We start from the raw sequence: 24313 nt of genomic DNA on the forward strand, positions 1-24313 counted from the left end.
TGTATGGATGAAAAGACCCAGAGCCTGTTGACGGGTGACTTTAATCTACAGTAGTAACATCAGAAGTTTGCAAGCGGTGTACATGATTCTAGTTAAACAAGCCTGATGACAACAACTGCAGCAAATTAAAGACAAGTATATTGTTAGAACAATAAACTTTTCATTTTATAACGTGATATAGCTCTATTTTTCTTTTGCCTGGGTGGCAAGCTCTACGCTTACGTATTCGGATGAGCTTGCCTCATCCTACAAGTTGTGCCTCCATCTCTTGTGTCCAGGTCAGACGCTGCACTGCTGTGCTGCTCCACATTTTCTCTTTCATTTCTGTTTGTGCGTGAGCAGTGTGAGAGGCTGCGTTGAGGGGCGACAGGATTTCAAACAGGTTTGATTATCTTGCGACCATACGATTGATGATTGGGAGCTGGTCGTGAGGTGTTAACTGCTTTTCGTTACCCCATGTATACTACACGATGCACGACACACGATTAAGGCAAAACACGGGCCGATCCCCAAAACGGTTGCGCGCCTGAAAAATCGGCTCAAAATGGGCCAAAAATCGCACGGTGTATGGCCAGCTTTTGGAGGCTAGCTCCAAACAAATATCTGCAGCTTGGCAGTGTATACAGCACAATAAGCCCCGACCTAATTCTTTTGAAAACCATACATCTTTCCACAGGTCTCCACTTCATCAGACATCACCTAGACTCAGAGCTGGATAAGGCCAGCACAAACAGCGGCCTATTCGACGAAGATGATGGATCCATGGGGTCAGGAAAACCAGAAGCAGGGGAGCTGAAGAGGTACCTTTCATGTCCATTCACTGGAGGTGTTGATCTATTGCATGGCGTTCCTCACACTGTCAGTCAAAGTCAGTACAGCTCTTCCTGCATCTGGAGCTTGTGAAGGACTTCTCAGTCATGCAGGACTCCTGTTCACTGCTAAACAGTTACAGCTTCACAGAAAGAACCTTGAGAGCAAACTGCTGCTGAAGCTTAACCATCACCTCACTGAGTGAAGAAATGGCACATTTTTGCTAAATATGCAGAAATAGATGCACACCCATACAACTTAGGGTAAACTGAGCTGCCTTGTTTTACTGTACATATGTTGAAGATGCCTCGTTCTAATGTTTTCTCTGACGCTGCTGTGCCATTTGGAGCAAAAATGAATATAAAGTTTACAGCATATCTTGTCACTGGAAATTGTTTGCACTGTTTATATATTTATATTATTTACTGTAGGTTTTGGTGAAAAAAGCTTTATGTTGTGAAAAACTGAAATCTGGAAATTAGAATTGTTGTGCCTTATTTTGTTGATGTTTTTACATATATTCCTTTTGAAAATACTAAAATTTGTATATTTATTTATTTTTGTTTGTCTGATAACATTTATTTAAAAAATAAATCGGACATTTCAAACAGTTACTCGCTACTTGAGTAGTCTTTTCGCCAAGTACTTTTTTATTCTTACTTGAGTAACTTTTTTGACGACTACTTTTCGCTTTTACTTGAGTAATAATATTTTCAAGTAATGCTACTCTTACTTGAGTACAATTTTTGGATACTCGACCCACCTCTGTACAGAACAAATATTTATATGTTGAAATATTTATGGACCTAACTGTATATACAAACATGATTCATAAAGACACAGGCACAGAAACGGGTAACTGTACAAGAAAGCCTTTGTTGCATAAAACGCTGCTATTTTCACAACTTCGTTTTCTTTTAGTGCTTTAAAAACTGAACTTGACGCGCAATAAGCTGCAATAACTTTCTGAGCAGCACCTGAATGCAGCACTGAACCAGAACCCACTCCGTCTGCTGTAGCGGCATCTAGCGGTCAGAAGTTCGAACAGCAGTTAAACAGCCAGACGGATAATCTCAGCGTCGTTGGTGCAGCGGATCAGATGTTAGACTGACCGCAGCGCGATCATACAGACACACACAGAATCTGCCTGTCTGTCGTTCTGTCTGCACGGATCCGCAGACGGTCAGCTGGTGAGCCGCACACAGACAGGACACGAGGCGGCCATGAACGCGGCGTGTTTCTGACAGCCTCCATCCGCATCCAGAGCGCAGCCGCTGCTTGTATCAGAGCGATCTGTGCTTTCAAAGCGGAGGAGGGGAGCACTGCAGCAGACATGCCGGGCCTGCTCCACATCACTCTGACCGGTGAGTCTCATTCTTTAATAATGTCTGATCTTTTTATTTCATGCAGCTATAATCACGGACCGCGACAGCATTTTGAGAACGATGGATATCCTACAACAAACACCCTCAATGAAAATATGAGGCTGACAGAATTCTTGGGAGACTTTGAAAACATCACAGACGAAGACGAAACTCACTACTGAGCGCCAAATGTGCGTTTTTTATTTAGTGCTGCAGGAAATAATAATAATAATAATAATAATAATAATAATAATAATAATAATAATAATAAATGAAATAAGGGTGTAACCAGCAGCCTGGGCGAGATCTCCTTTAATGTATCGCTCAGGTTAAATCCTGCGAAGTGGATGCAGGCTGGCAGTGTGTAGGAGGCGCGCAGTGCACTTAAATCAGTGGACACACACTGCAGTGTTTGACACACACACACACACACACACACACACACACACACACACACACACACACACACACACACACACACACACACACACACACAGAAGGCAGAACCAGCAGCACCAGACCAAAATCTCCTAGATATGTTTGATTCAGTTATTAACATGATCATATTTGTCATTTGACAAAAAATTGACTTTGATCAAATTCAATTTAGAAACAGAATAAATGTGAATTTAGAGTCACGATAAAAACCTGAATTGTTATTTTGTGGTGGCAGCTGCAGGAGAAAACCTGCCCATGTTTGAATTTCCAATATTTTTGCTTTTGTTGGATTCATTTTTGTCAGAAGACACATTGCAGCTTTTTTTTGTGAAATGTGGAGGTTCATCTTTGTGTCCGTGCTTAAAAAACTACAGGTATTATATGGCAGTTTGTTAAATAAGAAAGAATTCTTTATGGGGTTGGAAAGATTTGTGGGGTGGGCACAGGTCTTATAAGCTGATCTAAAGCTTAAAGCACGGAGGTTGATGGCTTAAGGCCAGTTCCCCGGGACATTATGTAGACTGTAGAGTAAAAATGTCCACTATTAGATTTTATCTGCCATGTCAACTTAAACTGATGGCATCCAGCAGTTTTAAAAAAGCGTAACAACAAAAGTAAATATGAAAAAATTTGCCTATATCTGTTCAAACATCCATAAATATGGATTAATGGAGTGAAATACTAAACCTCTATTCAAATTTTGAATCAAATTACACTAATTAGTTAAAGATAGTATGCATCTTAAGAAAACTGACTTATAGTAAGTTAATGTTTTCATAGTGACATATTCCCAGAGCTATAGTACTGCTTGGCCTGTTTGTATTGTTGGCAAAATACTTAATCACACAAACAAAAGTTAGATATTAGTAGATATGATTTATGGTCAGTCCTAGGTAGTTGCTAGGCATGTACAATTACATTTTTGTAGATTTAAATGAGATCTCATTAAAAACTGTTAAAATGAAAACGACAAGATGCTTTCATAGGGTGTTATAGGTGCTTAAATGCTATTAAACCAGTCATGTTAGATCCATGGTGAGAAGAAGGGAACATAGATAAAGATTTTGTGTATCATAGAATGATAACTCTAAGAATTAGCTTCCGAGATGGCAATATAGATAAAGCTAAAAACAAAAACAACAACCCAGAAACCTAAAGGCTTAGTACCATAGTGTAAAACAATTAGTTCCTAAAATTTTGGCATGGAGCACAGCATTTTTCTTTTATTATTAGAAAAATGAATTTTAGTTATATATCTTACTAGCATGCTAAGCTTTGATGAATTGTGTTATTACAATTAATGTGGTACATTAGCATCTCAGTTGGCTATATTCTCCAAAATGTAAAAAACTGTTCAAATTTACTCACATAAACAATCATGTAATTGAAAATGAATTTCAGTTTATTGCTAACGTTGATATTATAAAAACTAAATAGGCATGAACATAACGTTAGTTTGACCTGGTGTTCACTGCATCAAGATCCGGCCTGTATAAAATAAATTAGGCCACAGCTGTAAATTCTTCTTTAGTACAGTTTTTGCCAGCTCACAGCCATCCCATCACTCTGCAGCTACAGCATTTTAACTCACACGATAACAAAGTCCTGCTCAGTTGTTGTCTTCAAATCACAGTGGGCATAGTTACAGGACATATATTTATTCACAGGATGAGTCATCAGAAACTTTTATTTTTGCTCTCACAGCTATCTTATCCTCACAATGCAGCTGTTAAGACAAATGCAGTTCTCAACATTTCTTATTACACTAGAGTGATTTAAACAAATAATTGCACATCCTATCTATTTGTTATATTGTACCATGCAAGCTACATGCGATCATGATATACATACTACACACAGCAATACCTGGATGGTTTCTTAGCTTTAGGTTTGCTACATTAATCAAGAATGATGGTTGGTAATTTCTCACATCAATATTACATGCATGAGATCACATGTAATATAATCTATATATTTTTTTCTTATTATTCTTTAATTAGACATATAACACTGCTCTATTTCTTTAATTGTGGTCTAAATATTTAAGTTGATCGTGTTGCATGTAATTTGGGATGAACTGATTGGAGTACTGCTCCACATTTTAAGGAGCCAACTGAAGTGGTGCAGGGATCTGACCAGGATGCTGCCTGGTCAGATGGATGTTTTTCCGGCATGTCCTGCTGGTAGGAGCCTCTGAAGACCCAGGGTACATTAGAAAGATTACATCTCTCAGCCTCCAGATGAGATGAGGAAGTGTCTGGAGACAGTGACGTCTAAACATCTCTCCTTAGTCTGCTACCCTTGTGACTTGGATTCAGATAAATAGATGGAGCAGTGACTGAACTCTTTGTATATACCTTTGGGTAGATGGATTACTAATGCAGTACCAGTGTGAAGCGAAAAACTTGCAAACAAAAGCTGAGGCCTAAGACCAAATACTGATCAAATATTGATCTCTTAGCTCATTATAATTCATGAGCAAGGAGCCCTTGATGTCAGAGCATTCTTTTAGAAAGAAAAGAGTTGGTGCTTTAGAGCTTGCTCTTAGCTTCTCGACATGCAAACAGCTACTTTGAAAACAGGCCAGATCAAATGTTTGTGTTTCAGGGTTGGAAATGTGAAGGTGGTGCTGAAGGTCCTTAATTCTACTTGGTGGTTTAGCATTTGATTGTAAAAACACATCAGATTGCATAGAAATCTATTCGGTCTTTAAGTGATGACGTGACGAATCCTGCTTCTGGGCCTAAAGTAGTCTGCGTTTAATATGGCTTTTGTGTTGTTAACATGTTTAATGTTTTGTATTTTCTTCTATTTGATCTCAAAAAGCTCCTAAAAACAGTCAGTGATCACTGTTGACCTCACTCGGCTTTTATTACCCCTAATAATTTTAAAGTTTAGTTTTTAAAACCTTAGCATGTAACTACAGCCCAGCCCATGCAGCAGTGTATTAATGACTAACCTCGTATTATGGATGGATTATCTCAGTTGTTCTCCTGGCTGAAGTTTGGTCCTTTTACAGCATCCTGCCATGCTATTACATTTGTTCCTGACCAACGAGAATCCTCCCGTTAACTTTTATCGAGTGGAAAAAAGTTAGCGTGTTTATATTATGCTCACGTAGCTGTGTCGCTAGCGGTCACGTAGCACATCGTTATATATCAGCTAGCCAAACTTCAGTAACCATACAAACGTCACTGCTGTTTAGTTTTCTGTCTTCATTTATGTTGGAAGTGATAGCAGAGCTGTACGTTTGAATTTGTTTCCAAAATCCCTCAGTCAGGACATGCTATATTGTATTTAGATAGAAGCTAGCGAGCTAACTTCCTGCTAACTTCTAACTCCGTTAAATGTCATAAATTCCATTTTCATGGATGCCTGGATGTTAATCTCAGTTGCTACACCTGGTAGAGCAGAACACTGATCATTTTATTACAGATGAAAGACTTTAGACAGTTTTTCAACTCTCAGTGATGCCTTGATTTATGGACTTGCAGCGGAGTTTGAGCCCAGACACGGCTAGTGATGTCAGACTTAAAGACTGGATTGGAACACTGCTCTTGATCAAGTGTGTTCATTTATAAATAATGGTTCCTTACATCAAAAGCGGCCTTTGATAGCTTTGAGTGGTATAAATATGTAAAATTGTGCTTTTTTTGAAAACCAAAGATACCTTTAAACTTCAAATGCCAATTAATGTCCATTTTGTGAAGTCCCAATTAGACTATTAAAGGACAATAAAGCGTGGCGTGTGATCCTTCAGTCCTCTCAGTCACAACGTGTAGTTACAAAAAACCAAAGCATTCAGCTTGTGCCTAGTAGATGAATTCAAGGTGATTACGTCCATGTTTTTATATGATCTGTATGTAGCCACCTGGGGATATACCATGGTACCCATACTTATACACAGTTTATGATTTCAGCATTAAGTCTTTGTTGTTGTTAGAGGAGAGTTTAGTAGAAAGAACGTACTCTGATACTGACAGTGTTTGAGGCTTCAGTCATTCTGGCCTGAGGTTTTCACTTCTGCTGCATTAGCTCACTTGTACGATGTATATTCCTCTTGGGTATGTGGCATAATAATGCAGCATCTGTTCAGTAAGACTGAAAAGAACGCTGCATCAGTACCAACATAGCAAAATTTAAACTCACGAAGCACTGTTTTATATCTTTATGGCCAAATATTAATTGATCAGCGATGAATCAGGGAGTATCAGTTTTATATATGTTGTTTTTCTGCTGATTGTCTTAGGTTTTCCTGGAGAGCGTTAATTTTAACTAAATAAACTGCAACTCACATTATCTCAGGATAAAATAAGGACTGTTTCCTGTATGGATGCTTATGGATTCACCACAGTGTTGACTTGGGAATTTGGAAAGTACAAAGGAAAAATCCCAAAAGGTTGAATTTGTTCATCTGGACATAACGTTTTCAGTAGGAGAACGCTACGTTTTGTCACTCACCCAAGTGACTTCTTCAGTCACTTGGATTGCTTTAATAATAAGGAATTAAAGCGACAGAAACAGGGCTGTTCTCCTCTAGGTGATGAATCCCTCATCTCTCCCTCCTCCCATCTGTGGGGGACTGTGGGGTTGTGGTGTTGGGCTAGAGAGCTTAGCATGCTGCAGACATGTTTGAGATATGTTGTCTATGATATTGTAATCTGCTCACTTAGCCTTTGAGGTCAGACAGCCATCTGTGGTCTCAGACGGCTACATATGGGTGGTTACAGTGAGTGCTCCCCCTCCATTAGGGATTAGTGATGGATGCATAAGTGATGGATGCAGGAATTGGTCAATTTATATTAAAAAAAGACAGCTGGAGAAGTTAGCAATTAAACAACAAACGGATGAGCAGGTGATACTAGCAACCCTAAATGATGAAAAGGCACAATAGGGGTGTGTAACACATTTGGGAGACTGCTGTGCCTTCATTCTAAAATTAATTTATGAGCTCCTTATTAGCAGTTGCAGCTATAAGCTTGAGTTTATCTATAATTACTTACTAATAGCCAGCTACAGATGACTAACTGTGAATTAAAAACAAGAAACCAAGACAGTATTGTAATAAAAAGACACACAAACTAAACAGCTAAAATGTGTTCTTATTAACTGGTTCAGTAATGTGAAATAGTTACAACAATGGCTCTTGTTGCTCGACATCAATGTTCATCCGATTGGTCTCATGTACTGATCTGTGTTCATGTACACATTCTCTTTCCATTTCAGTTGTTTTTTAAAATTGTTTTCCATCACTGAAAGCTACCTTGCACAGTTTAGGCATCAGAACTACTCGGTTACAGTTAGAAAACACAACTGTTGATGCTTTTTGTTCTCCTCTGAAGATTTTCTATAGTCATGCTGACTGTAAACAGGACAATCTGTCAAATTGCCTTTTTTCTTACTGCTTTACCAAAGCCATTCATGACAGCTTATATACCATTTATAAACAGTACAGTATTCTATTATGCAGGTAGTGATAAACTGTAATTAAGCCCTGCATTAATTAGTGAACACTCAAATGAATAGTGAATCAATTAGCAAATGAAGGAATTAGTGCAGTAAGATGTCATGGGAGTCCGATAAGATACTGAGAGAAATTTAAATACAAAATGAAAGAGCTGTCACTGATGTTCCAAGCTCAGCAGTGAATATAACACTTCTTTGATTTGAGAGTTCTGTATTTAACAGTAAATTAAATCTCTTTAATGTGCAATAGAGTCTATAGAGTGCTCCTATCTCTGCTCTGCCCCTGGACTGCTGTTCTTCAAAGTGTGCTGAGTAACAAAACAAGGAGTGCTGCAATTCTGCATCGGGAATTAGTTAAACGGATTTCATCTGTCAGTTCATTTAATTCTAATTGTTTTTTTATAGTTTTTACTTTATTTTTTCATTGTGAGCCACTGTAAGTTTTTTTAAATTCAGCGTATAAGAGCAGATGATGTCCAGATGTTCAGAGCAGAGGATCGACAGCTGACAAGCTGTAATTGCAGCAAAACCTTCATAACAAGTTTTATTCCATCTGAGCCAGAAATGTGAACTTCAAACATGTGAAAATCACACTTTGTGTGTGTGTGTCTATCAGGAAAGCTTTAATTCACATATTTCCATTTTCCACCCTTTGTAGAGATTATGTTTGATTTGTTTCCTTAAATTCTGTTTTCTTTACACATTTTCTCAGTATACTATTAATCAGTGGCAGTTAGTTTCAGGCTATGCTACCGCTCCAGTGTGATTAACTGCAGTGGTACATTCTAGTATCAGCTCTAGTGTTTTTTTGCTTTCTTCCCTGTAGCTCTTCTGGCCAGCTGTGATGCCTTCAGGCTGGGTTCTTCCCACCGTGTAATTCCCCTCAATGCTCCGGCAGCTCATCTCTTCAGGGATGAAAGTCCAGCCAAGTCAAGTTTCATCCTGGAGTTAGTGAGAACCAAACGTCATTTGGTCCAGGAGTTAGTGCGAGCCCAGCCTCATTTGGTTCATGACATGGGTTGGCCAGAGATACATGAAACGTCACGCTCACAGACCAAGATGGAGTCAGCTAACTCATCTCAGTTGAGCGCACCACCATCTGCGAGTCAGGTGGCAAGAGCTCATGCAGCTGTGGATGACAACCTGGATGTGGAAGATGAGATGGAGGTGAGGGCACGTTGCTTTTGTGTTTTGTAACAGATTAACTGAAATCCTTTAGATGAATTATGGAGAGCCGAACTGGAAAATAGCCACGCAATTTAGTTTGGCCGTTTTGTCTTTGCTTATGTGAAAAAAATCTCATCTTTTCATTACTTGCAGTATGTTTTTTAAGTCTTGCACAAATAGTTACAACATGAAAAACATGGAGGCACCGCTGCTGCCCTTTAAATTACACTCTGTAGGAGCAGAAATCGTGTAAATAACAACATGAAATAATGATGAATCATTCCTTTGATCATTCTGAGCCCAGCTTTTTTATTTATTTATTTTTTTGTTTAATGCCAGTTTATCATCATTATTAAACCGGATTTTTTTGGAATCAAGGAAGAGAGGCTGAAAGGATAAATAGTTTTGAAAAGCTCTGAAACAATGTTGTATCCTTGCTTTCATTTAAGAAATATTTCTGCCTAGTTTGTCTAATTTCATCTGCTCATGTGGTTATTCTGCAGCTGATCATTTATTAGTTTCTCTCAGCGTGTCTGTATATCTGACCAAATATTTGTCTGCTTTCAGCGTATGGTTCATCTGGCAGTTCCACAAGATGCAGAAAGCTACACTGTAAATCCAGACTTCGCTGACCCAGAGGCGGAGCTTCTCAGCGGGCCAGGAGCTGGCGATTCTTCCCAGGAAGCTTCTGGGTTCTATGGAACAGATATGGAGGACAGAGACAGAGGAGAAGAGGGCCCAGAGGACCGAGAGAGAAGAGGAGGAGAAGACGAGTGGGAGAAAGAGGCAGGGGAGGAAAACGAGAGCAAGGGGAAAAAGGAAGACGAGAAGGGAAGAGCGAGAGACGATCAACATGTTTTGGATGCCTTTGAGGTCAACCACACAACACCAGATCTCGATGCTCTGATTGGTTAGTAAAAATCGTTTCCCTTATTAAAAACACATCCTCATGCAGCTTCTTTGTGTTTGGGATTTAGTTCTCTACCAAAGCCCGCTGTCATTCAGCAGGAAGTTGCATCTTCAGAGACTTTATTGTTATTCCACAGATGTCTGGGACCAAATGTTTGCCTGGGAAAAAACAATTTTAAATCAACATTTTTACAGACTGTGCTGCTCCACTTTGGTGGGCAAACATTATGTCTGCATCTCAAGCTGTTGTGGGAAGCGAGTTATGATACTGGTTCTTAAATATTGATTTTTGCCAAGGGTAAAAATTCAGTCTGGGTATATAGAAATGTGGGAAAGCACCTGAAGATACAACCAACTGCTGGAGAAGAAGAGATAAAGGCATAGCCTGTATGTAAAAGATGGGCATATTTTCTGGGTCTGAAAGAGATTTTTTTTCCAGGTTTACTTCAGGTATTTCACAAAGGATTTGAGGACTAATAATTTCTTCCTCATATTCAAAGTCAAATTTGCACAGTTCTTATACATATATATATATATATATATATAATATATATATATATATATATATATATATTTGTGTTGTACCTCGTCAATCTCTATCTGTGAGAGGTAATCGGAGCACTAGGTGCGGTGACTCCCAAGCTAGGTGAGTGGCTCCAGCAGATCCCGGGAACAACATCGGAGATCTCTGTCCAGAAGAGCGCAGTCCTGGGAACAGCTAAGATACTGCGCAGGACCCTCAAGCTCTCAGGCCTCTGGTAGAGGACCCGAGCTTGAAGGATAAACCGCCCGCAGGGGCGTGCTGGGTGTTTTTTATATATATATATATATAAACATTTAACAACCGGCGTAATTAATTTTGTTCCTTTAACTGGTTCCGTATCTCCTGTGACTTTGTGTCTTTGATAAGCTGCCAAATCCTCAGCACTACAGACAGTGGACTCAAAGAAACAACATATGTTTGTGACATGTCTCAATGTGTCACACAGGCTACAGTCCATCTTTCAACCCCTCCTCCTCCGAGCAGTCCAGCATCTCCATCCCAGCAGAGGGACCTGATTCTGGGCCAGAGGAGCATCGCGCATCCCCCGTTCTAAAGGTGAGGATAGAGAAATTAACCTATTTATCTGTGTGAATGTAACTCAGACTGGTTATTAAGCTGGGTGGTTACCATAAACTTAATCATTTAACTGAACTTACAGATTCAGGAAAAGCAACAAAACAAGGACTAATGTGATATTTGCTATACAGGTGGGTCCTTTAGATAAAGAGCTGTGGGAAGCAGAGCGGGAAGAAGATTTCCTTTCTAGCGGATATGGAGGCCTTCGCTCCTCCATCACTACCACTACTAGCACATCAAGTGCTGCTGGAGATGCTGTAGGAACAGCCTCCCCAGAGACCGACACTGGCACAGACTTTGGGCTGCTGGGAAGTTATACAAAAGGTACACTAAAGCAGTTTCCTTGTTTTATGTTGTTCCCTGTTCCCCTGTGAGATATCAACGTTTGTTTCTGTAATGTTCTTTTATTTATGTACCCTTGTGCTTTGTATTTCCTGTTTACGTGGGATAAAATGTTTGTGCTACATCGGACATTTCAGGAAATCCAGCTATCGCCTGAAATTTTTTGATAATGACGCTGTTTTTTATTCTTTTCTCTCTGTATGCTTATTGAGGCGTAACATTAATTAATAACAGATACAGATTTTCTGTATCTGTTATTAGAATAGTTTCTCTTGGGTATTATCAGTATGTTTTGGGGGTAAATGTGATGTGGTCAGCAGTGTTTTTTACCTTGGAACCGTCCCATGGATGCCATTTTTGCCCAGTCTCCTTCTTATTTTTGAATCATGAACTTTGAGGCAGGTGAGGCCTGCGGTTCTTTAGATGTTGCTTTGGGTTCTTTTGAGGATAAGTTGTTGATGCACTATTGGAGTTATATTTGTAGGCCAGTCAATCCTGGGAAGCTTTCTCTGTTTTTCCAGTGGTTCAGTGGAGTCGCCAAGAATTACAAATACGTTTTAAACCCTTTCCTGAGATATACAGTCCTGATCAAAATTTTAAGACCACTTGGAAAATGGCAAAAAATCATACTTTGCATTGTTGGGTCTTAACAAGGTTTCAGGTAGAGCTTCAACATGCAACAAGAAGAAATGGGAGTGAGCCAAAACATTTTTGAGCATGAAATTTATTGAAAACAACGCTTAAACTGAAATGGGCTGTTTTACAGCTGATTTAGGACCACACCTCCAAAAAAAAACCCCCCCCAAACCCCCCAAAACAAAAATCAAAGTTTAAGCCTTGTTTTCAATAAATTGCATGCTCAAAAAATGCTTTGTCTCACTCCCATTTCTTCTTGTTGCATGTTGAAGGTCAACTTAGAACCTTTTAAAAATCTGACCATGCAAAACATGATTTCTTGCCAATTTAATTCATTTTTCCTTTTTAAAGTTGGCATTTAAATGTGTGAATGACCTTGTGCAGCATTCAGTCAGTCATTCAGCAGAAAAGGTGTAAGCACAAGATAAGCTGTTAGCGGAGAAGATTGTAAACTACCAATAGTTAGAAAACTGCCACAAGAAATAAAAACAAAAAAGATTTAACGCAAAGGGATGATATTATTATTGTTATTAGTGATGTTTTCTGTCTGATCTTATATTTGTATTGAAACATTGTGTCTTAAAAGCCTAACCAGGGACAAAGTTGGCAAGTTAACTTTGGTTAGAAGGGGTATAGACACTGCATCTGTTACATTGTGTTTAAATGCATCAATGTTTGATAAACGGTCAAATCCTCTGTTTTATAAAAATATAAAATGCATACAAACTATAATCTTCTCAGGTCAGATGTTTGTGTGGACTACATAAGAAGTATTCTGATCAACAGATGTTATTGCTTTAAGATGGAGCCAGGACAGATGTTTAGCCTTATGTTGAAGTGAGGTAACCATCTGCTGACTGGCATTAAAATGATATCAATTCTCTTAAGGCTAAGAAGATACACGTATTTCACAAAATCAAACCATTCCTTGTATCCAGCACTCAGCAGGTTTGCTCTGGTGTCATTTAATTTAGGATGTCTGTCATTTTTATTTGTTGTTAACTGTAATGACTAAAAGATGCAGCTTGTTCTAGAAGATCTGGTGAATTTGCCAGCAACACAAACCCAAATTGCACATTTAGAGGATTGAAAAGGTGTTAAAATGCTTGAGTGTAAACCACAGAGAAGCTTCTGTGTTTTTTATCTCTGCTGCCTTGGTTTTGTTTCTGCAGGTGAGACAGAGGATGAAGAGGCTGAGAGGGAGGAAGAGGAAGAGGAGGAGATAGGCCTCGTACACATAGGTGTATTTACCCACAATCCCACTGTACCAGAGGTTGGCTTGGCTCCCAGCAGAGAGCCTCTGCAGCCTAGTGTGGAGAAAGGTGAGTGTCCAGTAATAACCAGTTTAAAGCTTCTCTAAGCCCCTCCCCTTAGAAGGATTTGTTCAGTGATAGCACAGCAGGTCTGTCAGTTCTTCAGTGTTATGATCATAGCAAGCCTGACTAAAGCAGGCAAATTGCCTCCTCTGTACCCAAGAATTTAGACCAAAAGACAGAAGTGACGAGGGGAAGGAGGAAAGATGGAAAAAGATGGAGCGTGAAGAAACAAGAATCAGACACATCATCCCACTCACTACTGATCCTTCCCCCACTATTGGGTTCACCGACCCATCCTGGAATTGGCTGGAAAAGACCACTCCTCTGGAGTCTCACAGGTCAGAGGTCAGGGGTGGTGGGGTCGCAGAGGTCCTACTACCAGACAGCGATCTCAAAGGAGTAGAGGTGACACACCAGGTAAACTTGCAGACAGTGGGAACAAACGACAAATATAAGTTATTTTTTCCGATCATAAAATTCTGGCATTTATAATGCTATTTTACTTTAAATCCAAATCTTTCAGGTAGTTTGTGTTGACTGGAGTGAGCTGACTGGACGAGGCTATGTCGTCCTCAACATGACACAAAACATCAACTGCGTGAGTACACCTCGACCTGACTTATGCATTAGTATGCATAAGATGATGCCATGATCGCCTTTTGGAATCAGAAGTAACCAAATTTGGATGAAAGAGGATTGGGCTAATAAAACCCTAGAATTTAAATTGCAAAATGTGGAGCACAGACTCTTTGGACCATCTGGATCTCACAGAAGACTTTACTGTTTATTTCAAAATTCCATTTAAAATGCTTTACAAAACACCAACACCACAAAATGATTGACAGTAGGGGTGCAACATACACAAAATTCACGGTTCGGTTCGATACTTTGGTGTCACGGTTCGATATTTTATTGATACAAAAAATGTTCATGCCTTTTTAATTTGTCATTTATTAAAATTATAAATATATATTTTAACTCAAAAGTACAGTTTTTAAATTTAATGTTGCTGAAAAAAGAAAATAATAAAAAAAATAAATCTATCTGATCGAGAAATCACTCATCTTTGGAAAGGAGAGTTTATTACAGCGAAATGGCTCTTTCCAAAATAAAAGCTATACTATACGCTTCTTCTGGGCTATATTCTCAGCAGCATATTAAACATAGCAGGTCCCCATAAGGAGAATCCTGTGCTAACGGCTGTCTAAATGACTCGGGTAAAGTTTGTAGCATGCATGCTTGTTGTTTTTGTCTGCTTCCACTTTGCACTACAATGATGTGAGCGTAAATGCGCAGTCATATTCATTGTGTTCCCACTAGTGCTGTCAGCCTTAATCTGAAATGACGTTAACGCCACAACACGGCAAATCTCCGTTAACGAGCTACCGCGGATCCCACCCATGTAATTGAGCATTGCGTGGCACATCCGACATACTGTTTTACTTTTGTCCATGACGCGCTTACCTTCAGGGTCATACTTCACATGAAGACCAAAATAGTTCCAAAGGCCAGATCTGAATGAGGGTGGGGGAGGTTCAATTTGCCATGTTGCAACGAGCTTAGCTTCTGTCTTGCTAGCTTGTGCTGCGCTCAGTGGATCTGCGCTTGACAGTGCAGTCTAGGCGGAGTAGTCGAACGCAGATTCACTGAGCTCTCAACACAGACAGCATTGTCAGAAGGAAAGTTGATAAAATAAATTAAAAATTTTGTTTGATAGATATGCATACCGAACCGAAAGCACTGTATCGAACGGTTCAATATCGATACGTTGCACCCCTAATTGACAGATGCAGTTTTGTGACTCAGTTCTCTTTTTGGAGCCAGCCTCATGTGGCCATTAGAGGAACTGCACCTGAAGCGGTTCCTCTAATGCCCCTTTGTTCAGTCAGGGGTCATTTTTAGGGGTTAACTGCCACGTCAGTGATGTTTATCAATCTGTTACAGTTTCTGAAAAACTACAGACACAGAAACATCCCTACAGTGTTTGGAACTGATCTGCAGTTATGCAATTGTATGAAGGTGAAATTAAAGTTTAGCTGGCTAAATTCACTTCGTTACATGGCGACTTTGTACATCTGTAGTGGTTAGAGATGGATCTGAATCCTGTGCACACGATAAGTATAAACTTTATTTCATGACATTTTTTAAACATTCAGGAATACATTTAACCCCATCTGGACTGCTGAGTGCATGGACTGCTACTTAGAAAATGTCTATTGTCTATTTGTCTATTAGTCTAACGTCTGGTTAGTAATGATAACACTATGTCTAATAGTAATATTTAATATCAGAATATTTACTTGTAATTCTTTCAGTTCTTACTATTATAAGTACATATAATACCAATTTTTTCAGCAGTCTGATTCCGTTTCAGCAAATTAGTTTAAGAAAATTCAGTGCAGTTGATCTTGGAGATAGCTGTGACCAGCTGTGGTTTGGGCACACAGTTTTGCTTTTACACGACAATAAACCACTAAAATCTGTTTGCAAGCAGACCGAGACACTCATTCTCAGGTGGTCTGTTTGGTCTGAACCAGTCCAAACAGGTCAGATACAGTGGGGCAAAAAAGTATTTAGTCAGCCACCGATTGTGCAAGTTCCCCCACCTAAAATGATGACAGAGGTCAGTAATTTGCACCAGAGGTACACTTCAACTGTGAGAGACAGAATGTGAAGAAAAAAAAAAAAATCCATGAATCCACATGGTAGGATTTGTAAAGAATTTATTCGTAAATCAGGGTGGAAAATAAGTATTTGGTCAATAACAAAAATACAACTCAATACTTTGTAACATAACCTTTGTTGGCAATAACAGAGGTCAAACGTTTACTATAGGTCTTTACCAGGTTTGCACACACAGTAGCTGGTATTTTGGCCCATTCCTCCATGCAGATCTTCTCGAGAGCAGTGATGTTTTGGGGCTGTCGCCGAGCAACACGGACTTTCAACTCCCGCCACAGATTTTCTATGGGGTTGAGGTCTGGAGACTGGCTAGGCCACTCCAGGACTTTCAAATGCTTCTTACGGAGCCACTCCTTTGTTGCCCGGGCGGTGTGTTTTGGATCATTGTCATGTTGGAAGACCCAGCCTCGTTTCATCTTCAAAGTTCTCACTGATGGAAGGAGGTTTTGGCTCAAAATCTCACGATACATGGCCCCATTCATTCTGTCCTTAACACGGATCAGTCGTCCTGTCCCCTTGGCAGAAAAACAGCCCCATAGCATGATGTTCCCACCCCCATGCTTCACAGTAGGTATGGTGTTCTTGGGATGCAACTCAGTATTCTTCTTCCTCCAAACACGACGAGTTGAGTTTATACCAAAAAGTTCTACTTTGGTTTCATCTGACCACATGACATTCTCCCAATCCTCTGCTGTATCATCCATGTGCTCTCTGGCAAACTTCAGACGGGCCTGGACATGCACTGGCTTCAGCAGCGGAACACGTCTGGCACTGCGGGATTTGATTCCCTGCCGTTGTAGTGTGTTACTGATGGTGACCTTTGTTACTTTGGTCCCAGCTCTCTGCAGGTCATTCACCAGGTCCCCCCGTGTGGTTCTGGGATCTTTGCTCACCGTTCTCATGATCATTTTGACCCCACGGGATGAGATCTTGCGTGGAGCCCCAGATGGAGGGAGATTATCAGTGGTCTTGTATGTCTTCCATTTTCTGATGATTGCTCCCACAGTTGATTTTTTCACACCAAGCTGCTTGCCTATTGTAGATTCACTCTTCCCAGTCTGGTGCAGGTCTACAATACTTTTCCTGGTGTCCTTCGAAAGCTCTTTGGTCTTGGCCATGGCGGAGTTTGGAGTCTGACTGTTTGAGGCTGTGGACAGGTGTCTTTTATACAGATGATGAGTTCAAACAGGTGCCATTCATACAGGTAACGAGTGGGGGACAGAAAAGCTTCTTACAGAAGACGTTACAGGTCTGTGAGAGCCAGAGATTTTCCTTGTTTGAGGTGACCAAATACTTATTTTCCACCCTAATTTACGAATAAATTCTTTACAAATCCTACCATGTGAATTCATGGATTTTTTTTTCACATTCTGTCTCTCACAGTTGAAGTGTACCTCTGGTGCAAATTACTGACCTCTGTCATCATTTTAAGAGGGGGAACTTGCACAATCGGTGGCTGACTAAATACTTTTTTGCCCCACTGTATATGAACACAATTTTGAAGCCAATTATTCATCCTAGAACCAGCACACGCAGCTGTGATGTGTCCTTCTTTGAAGAAGGAGCCAGACTTTTCTCTCCCACTGCAGTAGCAAACATCAGGTGGAGGAGTGCTGTAGAGCTCTAAAACCCGGACTGCTGGGGGCTGCTTGTATTTGTGTGTGTCGGTGAACGAACATCTGTCCATGGCACCAACACAAACCCTCACCACCAATGCAGTAGTTGTTGGCACAGAAACAGGGATGGAGTCAAAGCTGAGCTACTGCAGTTTAACTTCTTTTATCCTGTTTCCTCACCTTTGTGTGTGTATGTGTGCGTGTGTGTACGTGTGTGTGTCTGTGTGTTACAGGAGGATTTCCGTTTAGACCAGGGTGTGCGGTTGTTGACGACTATAGAGCGAGTGTTTGCTCGGAGAATGAGTAGCCCTGAGGGAACATGGGTAATCTACCTCAGCAAGCCTACACACCAGCAACACCAGCTGCTGATGAACGTGGCATCTGTGCATGGTACACCCACCTACACACCTACCCACACACACAAACACAAACAGACACACACACACACGTACACATGTACCTTAAAATGCAGAGAAAATAGTAAAACACAATAAGTACAAACAAAAATGTTTTTAACTGTTAAACTGGAACACATAGCACACAGCATCAGCATCCCTATTTATAGCCAATAGGGGGAAGAAAGACTTGTTTCCTAGTCAACAAAATACAACATTAAAATTACAAAAAAAAAAAAGACAAAAACTACAAAATCTGATGTAATTATAAAATAAAAGTACTCACTGTGCTGTAAAATGTCATGTGTGACAGATATTATGTTAGCTTTAACTGCTTTATACTGAATGAGGTGCATTAAAAGATTCTGGAGTCAAAAATCAAAAACGTCCCTGACTTCTATTTGGCCTGTTGTCCTTTAGGCTATGTGTTTGTGCACAGCTTCCAGCACTGCTGGATCATGCCAAGTAAATCCTTTTTTTGATGATTCGACCATGGGTATCAACTTCATGCTAACGACAACATCAAAACCTCTGTCAAACTGACCTGAACTTCCGGTTGGGGATTATCTGTGATGAATAGAGTTGGATCTCTGGCTACAACTCACAACAAGGGTCATAATTACAAATCTGAACAGGAGCATACTTGTCATTTTTTATATGCTCAAGCAAAAAAGTAGTTAGTCTGAGATATTAAACCCAACAGAGGATCCCTGTTACTGATTTGAGTGCACAAGCATATTAATATTCATCCATGTAGCTTGTCCAGACTGCAGTGGCTGCTGGCAGCTGTGTGACAACAATGTGCAGACAGACATAAAACAATAAAAACATTCAGCACAAATAAAAATGTATCAACAGAAGTTATCCCAGTCTTCATACTTCAACTCTGAACCAATGGTGCACCCTGAAATATTCAGTTGTGATCAGGGGTCTCAAGCAGTTTCTTTGTTCTTTGGATAAAAATAGATGGTCTGCTGTCACATTAAGTTAATTTTCAGCCTCTTTCAGGGTGTGTTATCTGAAAGCCTTCACAAATATCAAACAGTTGCAAATGTCAGGCTTCAGTATCAGACAAAGAAACATGATATAAAGAGATCCTTTAAATGAGGCATTTGATTCAGTTCTGACCCAAAGAAGAGTTTAGGAGCTTCTCAGTAACACACATATTCAAGCACACACAAGCACTATGTTGGCTCAAAGGACTGTGTCTGACAAGATATGTTTTTTTATCCAGGAGTGATCCCGACCAAAGACATGCTGGGCATGCTGGCAGAGATCAAGACATGTCTGACTGAGGTACAACATCTAGAAACTTTTTAAATTTGTTGCAGCACTCTCCAGCAAATCAGATTCAAACATTTCTGCTAAGATACTGAAGAGAACACAGTGAACGTGTGTGAAATGAAATGGAAAAAAATGCACCTCTTTCTGTGACAAATCGTCGGTATGTCACACTTTTGGCCACCCAACACGTCTCTTTGTTACGCGTTCGGAAACGGCAGGAAACATGAGAACCGTTTGGAATGAATCTACACATGTACGTGGGTTACCGGTTCTATTGTATTCCATCCACAATCCTGCGTGGTTCATAGGGCCACCTCGGGACTTGATAAATCATCGGTATGTTATATGTCGGGATTGAGAATGGCCTGGTATTTCTTACAATATAAGCCCAAACATTCATGCTGACAGATTTCTTTTATTTAATACTATAGCATTTCTTTTTCAAGTGGAAAAACTGAGACATGCGCTTCTTTTTCCTATATTAAACCCCTAAAGCCTGAAATCTGAAATAATTCTGCTCCATATTATATTTGCTACATCTGGAATTTTGTTTAAATTGCTTAAAAATATATTGTGCCTTTTAGTTAAGTTTTTCAGGGGGAAAAAAATCACACTGATCTTGTAGAAGTCTCAAAAACTCACAGAAAATTGTATGTGTCAAATATGACACACTAGGCATTAAGGAGTTAAGATAACTTAGGGAGTAAATGTGCAGTTACACTGCTGTTTACTGACAAAAAAGGGGAACTTTCACTGGTCCACTTAAGAGCAAGGTGAGCTGTCACAGTGTGAAACGGGTTTGACATGAGTTTAAACTAATGGTTGATTGTTGTGCATGCGTACCTTTTCAGGTGGGCGTCCAGAACTACAGTGCTGCCAGCAACTGCCCGTCTCGGCCCAGTCACACACGCAGTGACTACGGCAAGCTGTTTGTGGTTCTGGTTATCATCGGCTCCATCTGCATGGTAATCATCACATCTGGATTCATATACATCTGCTGGCAGAGACGGCTCCCTGCAACGAAAACTGCGGTAAGCACAAACACAAACCATCGCCATGCGCTAACTGTGGCCCGTGCTGATGTGCAGCTGTGCTGTCAAGTGTTTAAGACCACAGATGTTTGTCAGTGTTTACAGTATATATATATTATACCCTCTATACTTAAGTAACTTAACCTAATGTAATATGGTGTCTTGGAAGTTTAATTAACAAAGTCTGCAGACACGGTCAGCGGTAATCAACACCTTCCTTTTTTCTCATGCACACGAGAGAGAGAAGCGCCTTCAGCAGGGCGCTGGTACACAGTCTCTAAAGACGAATAGCACAGCACTTCTTTAAACACAGTTCAGACCAAATTAAAATAAAATAAATACATTTTAAAGGACATTAATTGAAATGTGCTTTCAGAAAGCTGATTTCAGTAAATAATCCATCCATTGGTGATGGGTTTTTATGTAGCGTGCAGGTTGTCCAAATCCAAATATAATATTACTAATAATATGAAAACATTATCATAATTGTATAGGTTTTAACAGTAAAATAACGATGTACTAATTTAAATGTATTAATGTGGTTAGCTTTCATATATTGTGACCAGAATGAAGGAGTTAGATCAAACATATGATGTTGGAAACATGGATCATGGTTAGGGATGATATTCATCTTAGTTTAGGTTTTGTTAAATCCCTCTAGCCTGTGTTTAGGGCTGAGGTGTATCAACGTTTCTTTGAGGTGTTCTTACTTTGCCAGACTTTTCATTGGTTTCCTCTCATTCATTTTATTTTTTGCTGCTGAGTTCATGAGAGATGAAGGTATTCATGTCTCTGAGCTGCCGCACTGGATAAATGGATTACTCTTTATAAATCTTTTGCTCCTTCTTTTCCACACAGTTTCGTGCTGAGGAGCTTCACTTTGTGGTGAACGGTTGCCATGATAACCCAACACTGGATGTGACTAATGATGGCCAGCCTGAGATGCAGGAAAAGAAGCCAAGTACCAATGGGCTTGCAGGAGGAGGAGCAGGAGGAGGAGGAGGAGGAGACAGAGGTGGGGAGGAGAGCAGTCGATGGCAGGTGATTGGAAGACTAATTGAGGGATAAAAAAAAAGATGAAGAGATGGATGAGTAAATAATGAGTAAATGAGTTACTGCTAAAGCTTCCTTTTTGAGAAAACTAAACTAAACAAAAATACATTCTGCCTGGCAACGGCATGAAGACACTAATCTTTTTTTTTTTTTTTAGGTATTTGTCAATCAAGCAGCCACAGAGGAGGAGGAAGAAGAGCAGGACACACATCTCTGATTGATGAAGACGATTCTTTTATATACAGCTTATGAGAGGAAGCCCTGAGGAAGGAAGAAGATAATGAAAGAGGATGGGGAGATGGTGGCAGAAGAAAAATAATACAAATGTTTTTGATGGAGAGAACAAAGAAAGAAAGGAGAAATAAGGGAGAGAAAAGGAAGACGCTGATGGTAATAAAGTGTTGCCCAGTCAGCTGAGCTAAGACTGAGGCTAGGGGGAGTAGAGGAGGAGTCACTGACGTCATGTTTGAGATTAGACACTGAATTCACGTAGAGTCATGAGTCTCTCTGAGATCTCAGCTTTTAAAACAATCAACAGAGTGTGATTGACAAAGCTGAAATTTCATTAAAAGATTAAACTCCTGTTGGATAGGTTAATAATGCCATCACGCCATAGAAATGCCTGTGTTTAGTGTGCCTTACGCTGCTACCTTTTTGTACAGTGGCTGCATGGGACAGATTAAAAGCAAACTCTGCACAAGTCATAACTTACAGCATCATTTTACAACCCTAATGTTTGAATGTCAACGCTGTGGCACCGTTTTGTGTCACAAATCATTAGACAGAATGGCCCACTGTTTCCCTAACTGTGAAAGTAATCGAAATATTAAAGGTTTACTATGAATTGTGGTAAAACTGAATATATTTAGGTAAGTTACAGGTCAGTATTTTATATATAAGATGTAATGATTTTATAAATATGATATATTAGTTCAGGGTAAAGTAACCAACAGTGTATGAAGTTGACAAAATTACCACCAGTAGAAAAATGCCACTCCTCATATACTTTTTCCCCTTATTGTTTGTCATATCTGTAGAGACTGTCCATATTAAACACAGCCGAAGTTTGAAATAATGAGCTCATAGTCTGAAGCTCAGGCTTTGACGGGCTTGAAACGCAAGTTTTACAAAAGGATTTTTCCACTCTCTTGCCTTGCTGATGTCAGCACTGCACCGATGTCCTGGCACAACCAGAGCCACGGCCCGACCTCCTGTAGGAGGCGGGGCTTTGAAGTCTGTTTGCAGAAACCAGCAAGTACCAACCAATCAGAAAAATGAAAGCAATTAAAACAGGTTCACACAGAATTTTTCATAATAATAATGTTTCATAATCTTCTAAGAGATATTGTGAATTAATTTAGGACTAGGGCTGTTCGATATAACGATATATATCGGATGACGATATAAAAATGTCTATCGTTTCATTTTACGCTATCGTTTGTTTCGTGGTGTCGCAAAATGAACTGTTTACAGCAATATTTTTTCATTGTTTTGATGGTCACTGTAGTGGCTATATTATTTTCCTAAAGTTCTCTCTTTCTCTTATATTTAATATAACCACACTATGGACAGACAAGCGCCTGTTTTTATGCGTTGTGGTTAGCAACAAAGACAGTAACACCATCGCGTGTCCTCTTGTTTATGTTCCACATAAACCTTTCACAATAAAGCTCAAGATCCTGTTGAGACTTTTCAAAATAAACTGAACCAAGTGAAAGAGCAGATTTTTACGGATGAGAAGTAAAAAAGAGCCGCCAGGTGCTAAAAAATAAACCTTAGACTCAAATGTTAGAACAGGCTTTTATTACACAGCACGCCTAATAAATACTCACAAAGAAAGCCGTTACAACTTATGTCTAAAAATGTATTGTTTCATGCATCTGTTAAAACACTCGACTCCAGCTACATGACGCGCAGCTGGAAACACTTCCCGCAAGTCGAGCTGCCCGAGATTCACAGAAGTTAAATTTTTGTGATTTATATCGTTATCGGATGATAGAATTCTTATATCGGGATATGAGATTTTGGTCATATCGCACAGTCCTATTTAGGACTTAAAGTCACTATGGGTTACAGTTAGTGCTTGCTGTTAAACTCTATATTCGGACATCACTGACAGCAGAAAGAAAGTCCCAATACCAGTGCAGCCAATCAAATCATCAACAATTAGATGATAAGGTGTGACAGCAGCGACTCCTCTAAGCTACTCCTCTGGATTACTGATGAGAAAGTAAAGCCTGTAGCAACTTTGAAAGTGAGGTTTTGGCACTTTATTGATTCCTCTTGGAAGTAGTGACTATCATCGTTGAAATGCTGCATCATGTTAAACGTCTTACATACAGTGATTCAAATATCTCTATTTTGCTTATAGGAATGGTTGTAACTGCTGAGGATGTTTACTCTGCACTCTCAAACATGTCATGTGATCGCTGTACTTGTGTGCTGCTAGCCTTATATGCTGTTTTTCTCCCCCAATAGTGCTCTAATGGCTGCTGTATGCTCCTGGCTAAGTCTTGAGGCTATGACACATGGGCAACATTTAGATGTCAAAAGCATGAAATATATAGATAGTTACAGTGTTAAAGTCGAGTCACCAGACCCAAGTCGAGCCCCAGGTGTTCAGTATTATGGTGTTAAACATTAAAGTCAGAGTTACGTTTAAGTCACAAATGGAACGACTACAG

At 39.8% G+C, this 24313-nt stretch overlaps 1 protein-coding gene across 1 annotated transcript; it reads left to right on the plus strand.

Moving 5' to 3' along the window:
• The first annotated feature begins 1830 nt into the window (after positions 1 to 1830).
• Positions 1831 to 23038, plus strand: podxl2 (podocalyxin-like 2). The gene is made up of 13 exons (XM_026167262.1): positions 1831 to 2174; positions 8905 to 9245; positions 9813 to 10155; positions 11144 to 11253; positions 11406 to 11598; positions 13425 to 13574; positions 13729 to 13985; positions 14092 to 14166; positions 18100 to 18256; positions 19496 to 19557; positions 20397 to 20576; positions 21435 to 21617; positions 21787 to 23038. Exons 1-13 carry the CDS (start codon positions 2144 to 2146, stop codon positions 21844 to 21846), a joined length of 2142 nt encoding a protein of 713 aa, XP_026023047.1. The 5' UTR covers positions 1831 to 2143; the 3' UTR covers positions 21847 to 23038.
• The last annotated feature ends 1275 nt before the right edge of the window (positions 23039 to 24313 follow it).

The sequence above is a fragment of the Astatotilapia calliptera genome, chromosome 5 (genome assembly GCF_900246225.1).
Source record: "Astatotilapia calliptera chromosome 5, fAstCal1.2, whole genome shotgun sequence".
Classification (NCBI taxonomy): domain Eukaryota; kingdom Metazoa; phylum Chordata; class Actinopteri; order Cichliformes; family Cichlidae; genus Astatotilapia; species Astatotilapia calliptera.

Bases quoted from the DNA above. Each gene is read 5' to 3' on its own strand.
- podxl2 (XM_026167262.1), top strand. From the start codon at position 2,144: ATGCCGGGCCTGCTCCACATCACTCTGACCG. The intron at 11,254-11,405 runs GTGAGGATAGAG...TTTGCTATACAG, and splicing joins GCGCATCCCCCGTTCTAAAG to GTGGGTCCTTTAGATAAAGA. The intron at 20,577-21,434 runs GTAAGCACAAAC...TTTTCCACACAG, and splicing joins TCCCTGCAACGAAAACTGCG to TTTCGTGCTGAGGAGCTTCA.